The 14,913-nt window shown below is 41.9% G+C and overlaps 1 protein-coding gene across 1 annotated transcript in view; it reads right to left on the bottom strand.

Moving 5' to 3' along the window:
- ABCA13 (ATP binding cassette subfamily A member 13) overlaps positions 1 to 14,913 on the bottom strand; it is a 415,069-nt gene that overhangs the window by 137,758 nt on the left and 262,398 nt on the right. Inside the window, exons 44-46 of the mRNA XM_070615568.1 lie at positions 9,641 to 9,730; positions 4,553 to 4,622; positions 271 to 389 (exon numbers count right to left, since the gene is read on the bottom strand). Of these exons, the coding sequence (XP_070471669.1) occupies positions 271 to 389; positions 4,553 to 4,622; positions 9,641 to 9,730 (279 nt within the window). The remainder of the gene's footprint in view (positions 1 to 270; positions 390 to 4,552; positions 4,623 to 9,640; positions 9,731 to 14,913) is intronic.

Here is a 14,913-nt window from a genome sequence, read left to right as displayed (position 1 = left end):
GAGAGACCATTATTTCATTATGCTGCTAACTTACCTGGCTTATTCTCGAAAGCAGTAAACCTGCCTCTGCTCCCCTGAGTGAGTCTCTATTGCAGGGATTTCCCCCAGGGTCAGAGTGAAAGCCAGCAGCTGGAATCTTAGTAAGGCTTGCAGCATTGCTTTGGAATTTTTATGAGCATCAAGGTTAGTATTAGACTTTTGAGTTTCTAAGAACATTAGCACTTGAAACAGTAAGATTTCCAAAGCAATTCCAGCAAGTTTTGAACTCACCTTGGTTTTTCAGACGGCGCCAGCAAATACTCCTCCAGGGGCAGGGTTGAGAGGTTCAGCAGTGTGTGGCCCAGGCGGTTGGTCAGGTAGGGAGGCCGGGTGCTGCCATTCGGACACTTCTGTAATTGTTTTCAAAGAGATAACACAGAAGCTTATTCATAGCCCACAAGCAGGTTTCCGACACTACTTTAAACTAAATATGACTTTTCCTAGCCTTCACTTTTTAATAAATTGTCTGTGGCCTTTTATATGTTCTGATTTCTCAAATTTGTTTAAAAGTCACCTACATTTGAGAATTATACCAGAATTCTACTGTGACCTTCGTGTCAATTATATTCAGGAAATTCAAATCCTTTTCTGTATGTAAGTTTGAGCAGATTTGTAAGAACTCAGAAAGGAAAGATGTTTTCACTGGGTGATCTTGCATTTGATGAACCTGAAAGAGTCAGAGGCAGTGAGTGGGAGGATGAGCAGCAGGAGGATTCAGAGGCATGTGTTTCTCTCCTAAGTGCCTCCAGTGGAAATCAACAGCTCTTCTCCAGAGACTCACTCGAGCGCTGACACTGGCTCAGAACTAGGAAATAATCCCCCAACAGGGTTTGAGGCTGCGCTCTGCGCCACTAAGGCCCGGGGCCACCAGGGGCTGCACAGTGATGATCCTGCTCAGCCATTGTCAGGATTCAGAGTCCATGTGCTTTCTTTCCATTTCACAGCACAGCTTAGGAAAGATTACATACTGAAACAGCTACGACTCCAGGAAATGATGCTTTCACTGGACCTTTCACTTCAGCTTCTGAAACTTGTTTTCTCAATTGTAAAATGGAAATAAAAAAACCAACCTTACCCAACTCATAGGTTTCTGTTAGGTTCCAACATATATAAAAGAACTATGGCAGAGTAAGAGTGTTATATAAATTTAAGGTATTACTTTCAGATTTTTGAGAGGAAGGCTTAGGAAAAGACACTAAAAGAAATAATCTTATCCACTATAATTCAGCCAAACTCACTGATCTCGCTCACTGGTTAACGTAACAACCTTTACAGTTTCCCTGCCTCCACCCTCTCTCTCCAGTCCACCATATCACAGCATCAGGATACATCTTTCTAAAATGCTGTTTTTATTTAGATGGCTTCCTTGGCTGAAAAATTCAAATTCCTATCAAGAAGTCAAGACCACTAGAAAATGTCCTCAGTCTCTCTTTCTAACCTTATCAGTTTAGTTCTCCCTAAATATACCTTCTGCAGTAAGCTAAATATTGGCCCCCAAAGATGTCAGGTCCGAATCTGTAAAGGTTATCTTATAGGGCAACAACTTGGCAGACGTTATTCAGTTAAGGATGTTGAGAAGGGGAGCTTATCCTGGACTGTCAGGGTGACCCTTAATGCAATCACCTGTATCCTCATAAGAGGGAGGGAGGGGAGATCAGATGAAGGGAGACAAGGAAGCAATGTCACCAGAGAGCCCAAGGCTGGAGTGATGTGGCCACACATCAAGGAATGCTAGAAGCCAAGAGAAGTCGGAAGAGACAGGAACAGATTGCCTCCTACCCCCTTCAGAGGGAGCACCTTGGTTTCATCCTCCTGATGCCAATTTCAGGCTTCTGACCTCCAGAACAGTGTGAGGATGAATGTATGTTGTTTAAGCCACCTGGTTTGTAGCAATTTGTTACAGTAACCATGAGAAGCAAATAGACCCTCTACTCGCTCGGTATACAGTCACACTCATTCCTGATCACAAGTGTTTGATCATACTGCTGTTCTTCAAGGAGAAGTGAGCCCTGAAAGAACCCACTTGTTCCTCAGAGCTGGCTCAGCCACAGTCCCTTGGAGCTCGCTCTTACGGTGTCTCTTCAAAGTAACGTCTCCTCCCTCAGAAGTAGAGCTAACCTTGGAACACTGCTGTAGGTTGGAGAGAGCCATGGTGTATTTGATAAAAACACAGGGAAATCAACATATTCTTGTAGACCAGGACTTCTGGATAACACATATGAATTTAAAGGGAGAGAAATATTTCACCTTCTGACGAAATACAGTAAAGTGGGCTCAACACGATCACTAAAGACCAGAGAACCCACCTTGGGTATGGGCTTTCCTTCCACACACCCGTAAGTTCATCTCCTTCCAGCCAGCCCTGCAGAGTGACAGCTGTTCCCTGGGACATTTACAAATTCCACCTCAACATCCTCTCTCCTGAAGTTCTCTGACTCCTGATGCGTAGACAAGCATTTCTCGAAGTGTGTCCCAAAGAACACAGGTGCCACAAAAAAGAAGGATTCTTTAGTCAAATAATTTGCAGAAAATGCTGCATCTTTTCCACCCTATGTCAATTCAAGTATATATTACCAGATAACAGCATCTTGGAAGAGCTGTAGCAAAGAAACCTGTTAAACACAGCTTTATCCAGCATTTCTGAAACTTATTTGGCTATGGAACTTTCCCATGTGAAGCCTTTCTTTTTTCACATACATATTACTGAAATCTTACATTTCATGTAACTTGGAGTGAATTTAGGAACATCAACATCAAGCATTCTGATATTTATTCCTTCATCCCTTTGCCATTGACACCTAATCTAATTCTAATACATCTAAGATAACTTGCGATAAAAGACACCAGTATAACAGAATGATTCAATCAAGGCCCCAGAATAAGAGCATAGAGTTAAAAATTAGTGGTATTATGAGAAAATGGAATAAATAAGACAGGAAAAAAAAATCATTATGTCCAGAAAATCTTGAGCAAAAGACAGCTAGTCCCTGCAAAGGAGCCACAAACACAGCCCTGAGTGCACTGACAGCCGAGGCCACAGGGGAAGAAAGAAGGTTCTCATCAACAAGTTCAGCTCAGTCAGGGCCTTGAACATCCACCATGGGTGCTGTGCCATTTTTCTCACATTCGGACATTCTGTCTAAGAGAAGAAAGCAGACCAGGTCCATCCAAAAGAAAACTTTCTGAGCTCACTATACTATTAAGAGGAATGTATCCCGTGGGCCATGACAAATAGAAATGGCAAGCAATAGGATATATTGGAGTATGTGAGGAAGCCATTTGGTGTAAACCTAATTTGGCCTGACTTTGTTTTTCCAAAAGGGACTGACGTGGCCATTGAGCATGCATTGTATATCTGCTTTAAACATTTCCTATGGCAAGAACAAATGGCCTTAAGATAAAGGTACAACTTCCCCCAACATTGGCATTTCCTTAGGGATAAGCATCTTTCCTTAGGCTAGGAACTGACTGCTGTGCTCACCTGTGACCACCCAGTTCAAGGTAACAGAACTGCCACCCTGCTGAGTCCACCAAGACAGCAGACCTACCTGCTGTGCCCATCAATCGCTGTGTCGCTAGAACAGTCTCGCGGCTATTGTAAAAGGGACATTTCAATCATATTTGATACATCCTCTTTGAGGGTATATAACCACTCTGTACACCCCACTTCTTTGGTTCCCTTCCCTCCTTCTGGAAGGAAGGCTCCAGGCCATGGCCCTCACATTTCGGCTCAGAATAAACTCACCCAAATTTCCATTTATAGATTGGTCATGGATTATTTTCACTGACAGGTACTAAATAGAAAGGCCCTGTAAACATGCTCTTCATGTGGCCACTTCCTTAATAGATCATCTCTTAAGTTAAATTGAGATTTTTGCTTTTCCTTTTGTTTTGTAAATTAGGATTGCCACAGTAGCTTGTTGATTGTGGCTAAAAGGCCTGTGACTTTTACTATTGAAATTTCCTTTGAGATGAGTTCCAATCCATTTTCCAAATAAATTTCAATTCTTTCTCCTTTTCAGAATAGATAGCTATGGCCCTCACTTTAACAGTGGAATATCTATTGCTATGTTTTTGTCGAATTGATCATAGTTAGAAGAGCTAAGTGGTATCTTAGCTTTGAACTCAGAAGTCAAATAAAAGTACGACACGAGCTTTGAGGTCATCTTGCCTTGAAATCATGGGATATTTTTCCCCAAGGGCAATTCTAGCTTCCTTATCATTAACTGAAGAAGATTCATTTGCTTAATAAATGCCACTGGGGGATGTTAAGGATCATGGACAGCAGGCAGCGAACAGGAGGACCGCTGTGGACTCCGTATAACATCCGCGTTGTAGAAATGTGCACTTTATGTAATGAAACTTTCCCAAAGAACAGCTACTCAAGTAAACCAAAAAGACACAGATGCTCACTGAGTTAACAAAAATGAAGAGTTTTTTGGATGGAGCAAACTCTTTATTGTTATTTGAGATTTAGACTTTTAAAAAGATCATAAACACTGCAGAAACCTACCAGGCAGCCACAGGAATCCTGGGCTTCTGGGTGAGAAAAGGGCTCGGTGCGCCAGCATGAAGAATTCTTCCTAAGGAAACAAAGCAGAGGACCGGAATGATCTGTGAGATTACAGAGCTATTGTATTTCCATGAAAGAGAGTTCCGTCAGAGGAGCACCCAGTCCACAAGATCATCATCTCCCGCTGCAGAAGGCAGAGCTCTTGCATTTGTTTTCACAGCTGGAGCTGTTAATCTGATGACAATGTTTTATTACAATGACAATATTTCCATTCTATTAAATGATGCTCCCTTGGCTGGCTGTATTGAACGTACTACCGAGGCTCCCTGGGACTTTGCTGGGTGGCTGGGGCTTGTCCTGAAGCCTGAGGCTCCTAGTTTCAAAATCAGGTACTTTGAGCACCAATATAGCAATGAATAAACACAGGGGGCTGCTAATTCCTTTTCGTGGCATGACACAGCAATTTAATCATCACTTAAAGAATAACAATTATTAAATTTCCACTATGTAGAAAGCTTGTGCAACAGAAATTATTATAAAAACAAATTGCCCCAGTGGCTCAAAAACCCTTTATATTCCAAAGTTCCCGTATAGCTGTTTCCTTGTGGGCCTTATACTTTGAATTATTTTTTAACTAATGTTTGTAAATCAAAGGTTGCTTTAGTAATGATAATTATTCCTATTTACTCAAAAACTGGGACAGATGGGAGGAAACTAACATTTACTGAACTACAGTCACCCGGCTAGATATTTTTACCAAAACCTCTTGCTAGCCCCACTCTTCAGAAGAGTAGGTGGAAGTTCTGAGAGATTACCTCTTCTCTGCTGCTCCAATGTGAAAACATTGAGAGGAAAAACCTGCAGTCCGATGAAAAGAAACTTTCCGTTTCTATTAATCAGGTCAGCGAAGTACAATTTCCATGTAATTTTTTTAAATGTCAAAAAATGTTTTAAAGACTTCCCCAATGCTATTTTCTTCGTTAATTGGCTTATGGAGACTGCATCTGAGACTAAAAGTTAACATGGAAAGACTACCTAAGGGAGTTATGCATTTGATCAGACTGCTGTAGCTGATAATGAAACCAACAAAGAGTTAGCCATTGATGATTAAGTAGCTAGGAACTAAAGGGTTTTTTCCTTTTTGCAATTGCTGATTATAGCTTTTAGCTGTTTAACCCACCCATTATTAACTGTGCTGTTTAGGCAATATGCTGACTCCCACTAGGCTCCTATAGATAACATCTTCCTAGAGCCTGGGTCACCATGATAATGGGTGTTTGAGCTGCTTTTCAGGAATTAGAACCCCTTGTCCACTTCAGGCTGTTGAGACCACCAACTCATCAACAGGGCTTGTGAAGATGTCTGATAGGTGACCTTTTGATGTCAAGAGGCTAAAAACTCCCCCCTCAGATCATGCTCACACTGTCATGTTGTGAGCGTGCATCCTATGAAGAGGCATGGAGTCTGACCACGCTTGTGCAAATCAATTACCTCACCTGTCCTCACCTCCAGTCGTCTCTCTCCACATTTCAGACCATCTTGCCCGCTATCCCATAAATATCCCTGAGTCCCTATTTTCGTGGAAGCAGATTCGAGTCTCATTCTCTCGCTTCCTCACTTGACTGCTTTGTGATTAAACTCTCTCTCTGCTGCAATCTCGTCATCTCAGTGTTTGGCTTTCTGGGCAGAGGGCAAAAATGAACCTGGCGTGGTAACAATAATTACTTCAAAAAATAATGACTCCATTTACATGTCCTAAACTCAGCAGGCCTTCCTTGCTTCCTCCAGGTCCTCCAGCTGCAAGCCTTCATTGACTGCTGGCAAGCGTTTATAACTTCCTGAATTTCTTCAGTTAGTCATCTTTGTCTCTTCCAAATCCTCTATTCTTCTTTGCCTCGCTCCTTTTTATAGAATAAAATTTGTGACCTTTGGAGTTGCATAAGGACCAGCAACAGTATTTACAGATTTGGGAGCATCTCTCAGTTGCCAAAAATTTTTTTGTTCAAAAATTCACTATGAAGCTGTGTGAGCATTCATAAAAGGGACAAAAGAGGAGATGATATGTGTGGAACTCTAGGTTTCTACTTAAATTTCTTCCCAGATTTCAGGAACCTAAGCACACATCACTCTGCCTTCAATAGCAATCCCTTAGGTGTTCCCTAGGACACAGCTGCACTGTTGGCATCTGGAGCAAATATGTCTTGACAACGGTCCCTTGGTTCTTCCAGTTTGGAAATGCTGGGTTAAGCAGGTCCCTTTAACACAGGGCTGCCTGCAGCTTTTAATAACCTAATGTGCATTTTGAATCTCAGAGAGAGAGGGAGATGCTGTAAGGACCTACTCTCCTGAAGGGAGCCTTGAGACACAAACTTGCCTAAAGGAACAAAGTCTTTCACAGGGGCCACCCTGTCCTTTGAGGTGAGCATTGCTCTTTCTGGACGACTGGGAGCACAATGATGCAAAAAGCAGAGAAAGCTTAAGTAACTTGCCCAAGTCATACAGTGAATGTGGTAGAGCTGAAATGCGGGTTCAGGCAGCCCAGCTGCAGAATCTGGGTTCTCCACCCCTTTACCACGATGCCTGATAAATACACTCTCTATACTTTTGATCCTTGACCTCAACTTCCATCTTTACAGGCCCCTGGGAGGAAATTTGTCACTAGCCGTACCATGCTGCAAGGACTGGACCTCATGAGCCCCGGGAATCTCTGACCACCGAGACGTTGCAGCAATGTAACCATGGAAATAAACCCTTGCACGTCTCCTCACTTGGCTTTTAAAGTTCAATAGAAATAGAAGATTTGCTAACTACTACTTTTGTTCTATATAAAGCATTAAAAAGAATAGGTGGGAAAAGTGACCATTTCACCTCAGAAATAGTAGAAGAAATCATCATTGGAGTGTCACCAGATTATGAGCCTTGTAAAATGAAACTAAATATTTACATTTACCAGTCTGTTTCTAAAAGCTGGCACCTTTAGCACATTTTAAAATTTAAATTATGCATCATCTACTATTATAAGAAAACTTATATTTTAAGTCAGGTTTATACCACAATGGATTTTTCTGGAGCTCTTTATTGCCTTCCATACGAGAGAGAGGTAAAAGTCAGAAATTCAACACCATACCCTGACATAGGACACTCAGAGAATCTCAGACAAAAACAGAATCTGATCTATTCTAATTAGTAATTAAGTGATTGCTGCAATTTCCAGGAAGGGAAAATGTAGATATCATTGAATTCAATCATATTTTACACTTATCGAAGGAAACTTACTTGTCTTAAGTAGAACCTTCTGCTTTGATCTGAGACCTTAGAAAATTAAGCCTTGTTTGTGTAATGTAGACAGAAATCATTATGAATACAAATATTCACAGCACCCTTGTACGAGACAGCCCCCCACACCCTTTTATGCTGATCAGGAAAATGGGTAGAAACAGTTACAAAACAGGAATGAGTTAAGGATAGACTACACGGATTTCACAAAGAAAAAAGGGAAAACTGAGAGATCCAGGAAGGCTGAAGAAAGGCCGAGGAGAACAACATGAGTGGGGTGTGCTGCTGTGCCGAGGGGGCAGCTGTGCAGACGGGGAGGAAGGAGAGCTCAGAGCCACCACTGCACCTGTCGCAGTCACTGAAAATAAAAGAGGCGTCTAAGCAGAATTTTGAATATGTTCTGCTGTCCTTAGCATTAATTCTACATTTTTTTCCCCTTTTGAAAGACTATATAAAGAAATATTCTTTTTTTCTGCCAACTGCCCTTTCTTTGGTGCAAGGTTGAGCCAGGGTTGGCCCACATGGGGCCCTGGGTTACATTTCCTTTTCTCAAAGGTAGACGCATTTTACATCCTGAATGTTTCTTTAGAGAGCACCATCATAGACACTTTTATTTAGTTAAATAAATTACTTTGTTTTTCAAGAGAAGACTAAAATGAAGCAACGTAATTAATTTTCTATTAATTCTTTCTTACTGAGACCATTATTAGTTGCTCAATCTTGAGCTAATTGCCTACATGAATAATGGGCAAAATGTGTCATCACAAATTAGAAAAACATATTGCCAATATTGCATTATCGTCTGGATTTTTATATTTATTACTTAAAAACATACACTTCTGGCACTTACAGCATCATTATGGTTTTTATCACTTTCCCCATTTGCTTTACCCAGAATTGTAAATTCCTTAGACCAGGGCCATATCCTATATCAATCCTGATGCCTACAACAGCACCAGATTTATGGCAGATTCTCAACAAATAACAGTCTAGCAAAATAAGAGAAAGAGAAAACTTTATGAAGAAAGGCATGCCTTATCAAGGTTTCATAAAAAGGTTATCTTTATATTATCATTTTCAAATCCTAGAAAAACAATCTTCAAAGTAATTCACCCCCAAACTGATATTACTGACATTTTAAGTCCCTTTATTTAAAAAAAATTATAGCTAATCTTTCCATATGTGCAAGTTTTCCCTAAAAGTAAATAGTTAATACATATTTCATACTTAATTGAGACTTTATTCTTATTGCTTTAAATTTTTTAAGCAAATTGAAAGCTATTAATTATTAACATTTTTGCAAGAATATAAAACATGGGTTTACCAATGAAAGAAAGGGACAGTTACGTAGCTTATTTCAAGTCATTTTATTTTTGCTTTATTTTGTTTTTTGAGGAAGACTAGCCCTGAGCTAACATCCGCCACCAATCTTCCTCTTTTTGCTGAGGAAGGCTGGCCCTGAGCTAACATCTGTGCCCATCTTCCTCTACTTTATATGTGGGATGCCTACCACAGAATGGCTTATCGAGCGGTGCCATGCCCGCACCCAGGGTCCGAACCTGTGAACCCCAGGCCACCGAAGCAGAAAGTACACACTTAACTGCTGCGCCACCGGGCCGACCCCTCAAGTCATTTTAGATGGCAACACTCATTAGGCCTATTGAGTATAAACCCATTCATTGGGCTAATATTCATTTCATGTCATGTAAACTTGAAATGTGAGTGACCAATCATAAAGGGAGATGGTCCTCTCGTCTACCAGGTGTACTGTTGGAGTCTGCACTTTTTTTGCAAAGAGCATCTGATACTTACAGGTCTGGTTTAAAATCGCCACAGAGAAGATCCTGATCTTCAAACTTCCGCAAAAGCACGTGAGCAAGGTCCATGTCATCACTGTCACTGCTGTTCATTTGAAGACAAAGGAAATGAGGTGAGGTCGCTTTTGCAGCCAGCTGAGATCACAAGGCAGAGTCTGACCTCCCAGCATGCCCTAGGCAAGCTCACCCTGGCAAATGATTCCTAGCAGGTCAGACAAAGCTAATTGTGCACTGTCATACGGCAAAGCCAAACCAGCAATAAGATAAAGAAATTTCTTAAAAGCAGAGTTTTGCCACCACAGATAGGCATTTTTATATATTTGCATTCACAGTGCATTATTTTTCTCATCTTTCATGTAACATTATAATATTACCATCTTTGGCATTTTTGCATGGTTTTGAAAAATGAACTTTAAAGGCTGCATAATATTACATCATGTTACTATGTTACTATGTTAAAATCTTAAAAATATTCTGTTAATGCTGGAGCTCTGGTTTGGTTTGAATAGTTGTTCTATTGCATAGCCCTGCAATAAAACAACTTCTTATATTTATGTTTTTTTGTTTCAATATGTGAACTATAATTGAACAATATTTTCTTGGTAAGAAATCCTCCCAGAGAAGCCTACTTACGTTTTAAGTACACACTGAATTATAGCATTTATTTTACTGGCACAAGTCTCAGAAGTTAGTTAATAGTTCAAGCAGCATTGCTGAGAACCAAGGCCACCAGTACTAAATTTCCTGATTGAAGACATCATCAGCAGTAAGACACACTATTCTAGCTTTGGGGGAGGTATGAAAACAAACTCTATATTAAATTTTATACATCAATTATAAGAAACATCTTGAGAAAATGTAGAGGAAAAAGATATTTTAAACCTATCTAAATTGAACTGATTAGGAGTGGGGCTCATTTCAATTAACTAAAATTCTGAATTACAGTATTTATAAAAGAGTATAGATTTACTGCTTTCAAGAAAACAGTGTCATTTACAAAATACTTTCGAATAGACATCATTGGGAACACTTACCTCCAAAATGAAGAAAAATGATGTATTATTAGCATGATAGATTACTTATTCATAAATAGTGACCTCAAATCTTTTTGGAAAGAAGCAGTATGTAAATTAACAAATGTACATAATGGTAACTTTTAAAGAATGTACACCATTAGTTTCTCTTAGGAAATGTAAAAACCCTCAAAGTAATCTTCAACTACTGGTTCCTCTCGTTGATTTCTTTGTCTATGCACACTGAAATGTTGAGTCCCAAATACCTTTCTTAATTGCTACCAGCAATCAAATACAGAGAGGCCTGAGTTGGTTAGGCTGACTGCACCCCATCATCCTGAAAGTACAAATAAAAACCTAGCATGAGAAGCAACTTCCAGTTTTGCACAGTGCACTCCTCTGTACAGACGGGAACTTTACAAAGAGACTCCTAGTTTCCTTTCAGTGAATCTCTAACATACCAATCTGATGTTTTCTTGCTCAAAATTTATCAATGGCTCCTTGTTACCTATGAGCGTTGAAAGAGTATGTAAGTCCCTCCACATTCTTCAAGCCTTGACATCTTTGGACAAATGTTTCCCAAAATGCTTTTGCAGAAGGCACACCTAGCCTGGCCCAGCCCAGCCCAGCAGAGCCACTGAGGATCTGCCTTGGAGGTGCTGCTCCCTCTGAAGTGCACCCCGTTCCCCTGCTACTTGTTAGACACTATCTCCAGCTGTTAAGTTCTAAGTTCCCTCTCCTATATGCCCTCCTCTGAATGTCTGCTCTCCTGTTTCTGCCCAGTGGCCCTGATGACATCTCCACTGGCTTTTAACTGTGGGCTTTCATGACAGAACAAAGCAATCCATGAGAGAAAGGACACAAGGCTTAGCACAGTAGCTGGAACACAGTCGATTCTCAAAAATAATTTGTTGAACAAATTATAATTTTATTGATGTGTTGAAAGCATAGATCTAACCCTTCATCTCTATCCAAGTATTTGACTTCCCTAAATTTGACCTTCCCTGACCTCTTACCTTTTAGAGAGGAATAATTTTAATGAAAAGGAAACACTAACTCATTACACCAAATTCGTTTTGAATTTCTGCTGAAGACAACTTTGTTTTCAGAGCAGTAACTGTGCATAAAGTTGGAATGCAAACCCTGCTGTAGCATCCAAACCCCCCAAAAATAATTATTTATAAGAAAACAACATCTTCCCCACTGCATAAAATACAACAGAGATTTAAAAATAGGCAGGTGGTTTACAACTGGCCTGATATGATTCCCTACCACTATGGCCAGAAATACACAAAGATGAAACATGCTGAAATTTACAACGGTCATGTCTCATAAGTAGGCAATGTGACCTCTGTATAAACAGGCTTCTAGCTTCTGACAAATGAGAAAACACTTTTACAAGGAAAGGAACATATTTTCCACTGAAATGTTGCCTATAAAAAGAAAATGTTATTTGTGGCATCTTTGGAAATACTCTAGATTTCTCTCTTTCGACCCATTAATCCGAGAACAAATAATGAAAGTTTAAAATATTTTTCTGAAAAACTATCGATCCATAAAGTAGTTTACTTGAAATAATTACTAAGAGCAAGTTTAAAAGTTATGGTTTACTTTTTACTAGTTTTTTGCTTAGGTCTAGAGGTCATCATTTAAAGGAAAAAAAAAAAAGCTAGCTTTAAATTCTCCCTGTTGCCATGAAATTCAAATGCTTGTTCCTACACTGTTGCTCTGTGGTTGCCTTCAAACTCTTGGCTATATTTTAAAGTAATGTTACAAGTATGTGAAGTCTGTCCCTACTAGACTCTAGGAACTCAAAATTAGTGCTTTATTATGATTCCTGAGACAGTTCCTAAATGGGGTCACTGCTTCTCTCTCCAGATCACTTTCTCTCAAAATTTAATGTGCATCACTGACCCAGAGAGCTTGACTGAACAAATGCATATTCCTGAACACCACCCCAAAGAGGCTTTGTGTTGTCACTGAAAGTCCTTCATGATTCTGATGCAGATGGAGATCAAACCAACCTAGAGAAACACGAGGCTTGTGGGAGGAGAGCAACCTGTGTGCTCCTCCTCTCTGCCACGCCTAACTCGAATCTTTCCACGTCTCCTGAGCCAGTCAGCTTCTGGTGTTGATTAGCAGCTGGTTCCAGGGAGGTCTTAGGCTCTATGAGAGTTATTATGACAGAGCTGATTTAGGACCACCTGCCCTGCAGGCCACACAACATATGATGCCATTAGAAGACCAGGTGCAGAGTGCTCAGGGGTGAGGACCAGAAAGGGCCCATCCTGTGAAGGACGGCCCTCAGAGACCTGCAAATCCCCAGGTAAGGTTGACCTCTGCCTCCCCTGGTCTCCATGGTCCAAGGAGTCGAGAAAAGTTGAATTGGACAGTGGATGCTGTCCTACTCCTGAGCCAAGGAGAATGTAGGGAGCAGGGAGGTTTCCTCCCTCCCAGGACCAGAAAGGCATGGGCAGTCCTCCTGCTGCTCTTCAACCGTAGAACAAGCTGGGCCCTGTCATTCTCAGCACTGCCGTGAGCTGATCTGACAAACATGGCCCAGGGGGCCCAGCAACCAGAGAAAACTCACATGCTGCAGACACTTTAATAAAAATAATACTGATACACCTAAAAATAGTTAAAATGGTAAATTTTGTGTTATATAATTTTACCGCAATAAAAATAGAGCTGCTAAATGAATAGATACCTTAAACCAAAAATAAATAAATGAAGCTAAGGGATAGGATTAGTAGTTAGGCTGAGACTTATGCTAGGCTGAGCACCAGGGCCTGCAGAGGGAAGTGGCTGCTTCCTGTCACAACTACTAATACTCTTTTAAGTTGTTTTTCAGATGAAACCACTGTTGAGGAATCGGCTGAAACCAACCTGAGCAGCCCAGCTCCCCTCTGAGTGACCAAGAGTGAACACTGTTAGCTATAATCTCATTATAATGTGAAAATCTTTGCCCAGAGACATTCCTGTCCACTCATTCTTTGAACATGTGACGTATGTAGTAGCTTGTGTACATGCTACACATGCGCCTTAAAAGAACATGGCTGTGGGAGAGGAAGGAAGAGAAAGAGATTCAGAAGAGCACAAAGGTCAGGAGGAGAAACTTTGGGATAAGACATCTGGCTTTAAATCTCAGCAATGTGTTCCTCTCTCAGTGACCTGGAGTAGGTTGCTCAGCTCTCTGAGCCTCAGGTGTCTCATCTGCAGAAAGAGTTCATCATTTACAGTTGAAAAGTGGTGTTTTCAAGATTATGTGTGATAATGCCTATATAAAAGACTAGCATAGCAAGATGGTGCAGTGAGTAGTCCTCTTTGTCTCTCCCCCTTTGAGTCTACAATTATTTGGACACTCATTGCTTAACAAAGGATATCCAGATAGCATCTCAGGATGTCTGAGAGACCCACGCAACTATACATCAGAAGGCGGACGGACTTCCCTCCGGGAGGAGGTGGAGATAGGTGAAAACTCTCCGACCCCGACCGAACAGCCTAGTACCTGCAAGCGGCTTTTTTCCAATGGACGCCCCCAGAAGATCAACACACACGTAGGGCAGGAGCGAGCGCACACCAGAGGAGCGATGGTGGAAACAGGTGACCAGAGCCCTACCTAAACCCCCCGCAATTACTCCTAAAAACAGAGGGAAACTCCAGAGTTACACACCTGAGCCCGCAGGGAGAGTTTCGCCGGCCATTGGTGGGGAGATCCCGCCTGGTGTCCACGGCGCCCGGAGGGTCCCAGAGAGAATCACAGAGGGCGTGGCAGCCCCCTGGCTGCCACTGCCTGCACGGCGGGGCAAGAGATTGCCTTAGATCTCGGAGAGGACTGGGGCTGGGTGGAGCTCCAGAGGCCGGCTCCGCGGCCCGGGGGGCAAGCTCCAGAGTTCTGCCCGGGCAGCAGTCAAAACTCTCTGTCTGCCATTAGCGGAGGGGCCATTCCCAGCATTCACAATGCCGGGAAAGTCCCAGAGAGAATCCCAGAGGGCACGGCGACCCCCAACTGCCGCTGCCGGCCCAGTGGGGCATGGGATTGCCGGAGATCTCGGAGAGGACTGGAGCTGGGTGGAGCTCCAGCGGCCAGCTCCGTGGCCCTGGGGGGGAAGCTCCAGAGTTCCGCCGGGGCAGCAGACAAAAGTCTCTGTCTGCCTTTAGCGGAGGGGCTCCGCCCAGCATCCACAACACCGGGAGGGTCCTGGAGAGGAGAATATCAGGCAGGGCAGCAGCCGACCAGCTACCACTGAAATCA

This window comes from Equus przewalskii, chromosome 4 (assembly GCF_037783145.1).
Source record: "Equus przewalskii isolate Varuska chromosome 4, EquPr2, whole genome shotgun sequence".
Lineage (NCBI taxonomy): Eukaryota > Metazoa > Chordata > Mammalia > Perissodactyla > Equidae > Equus > Equus przewalskii.
Note: the sequence above shows the minus strand (reverse complement) of the source record. Positions and strands in the feature narration are given on the sequence as shown.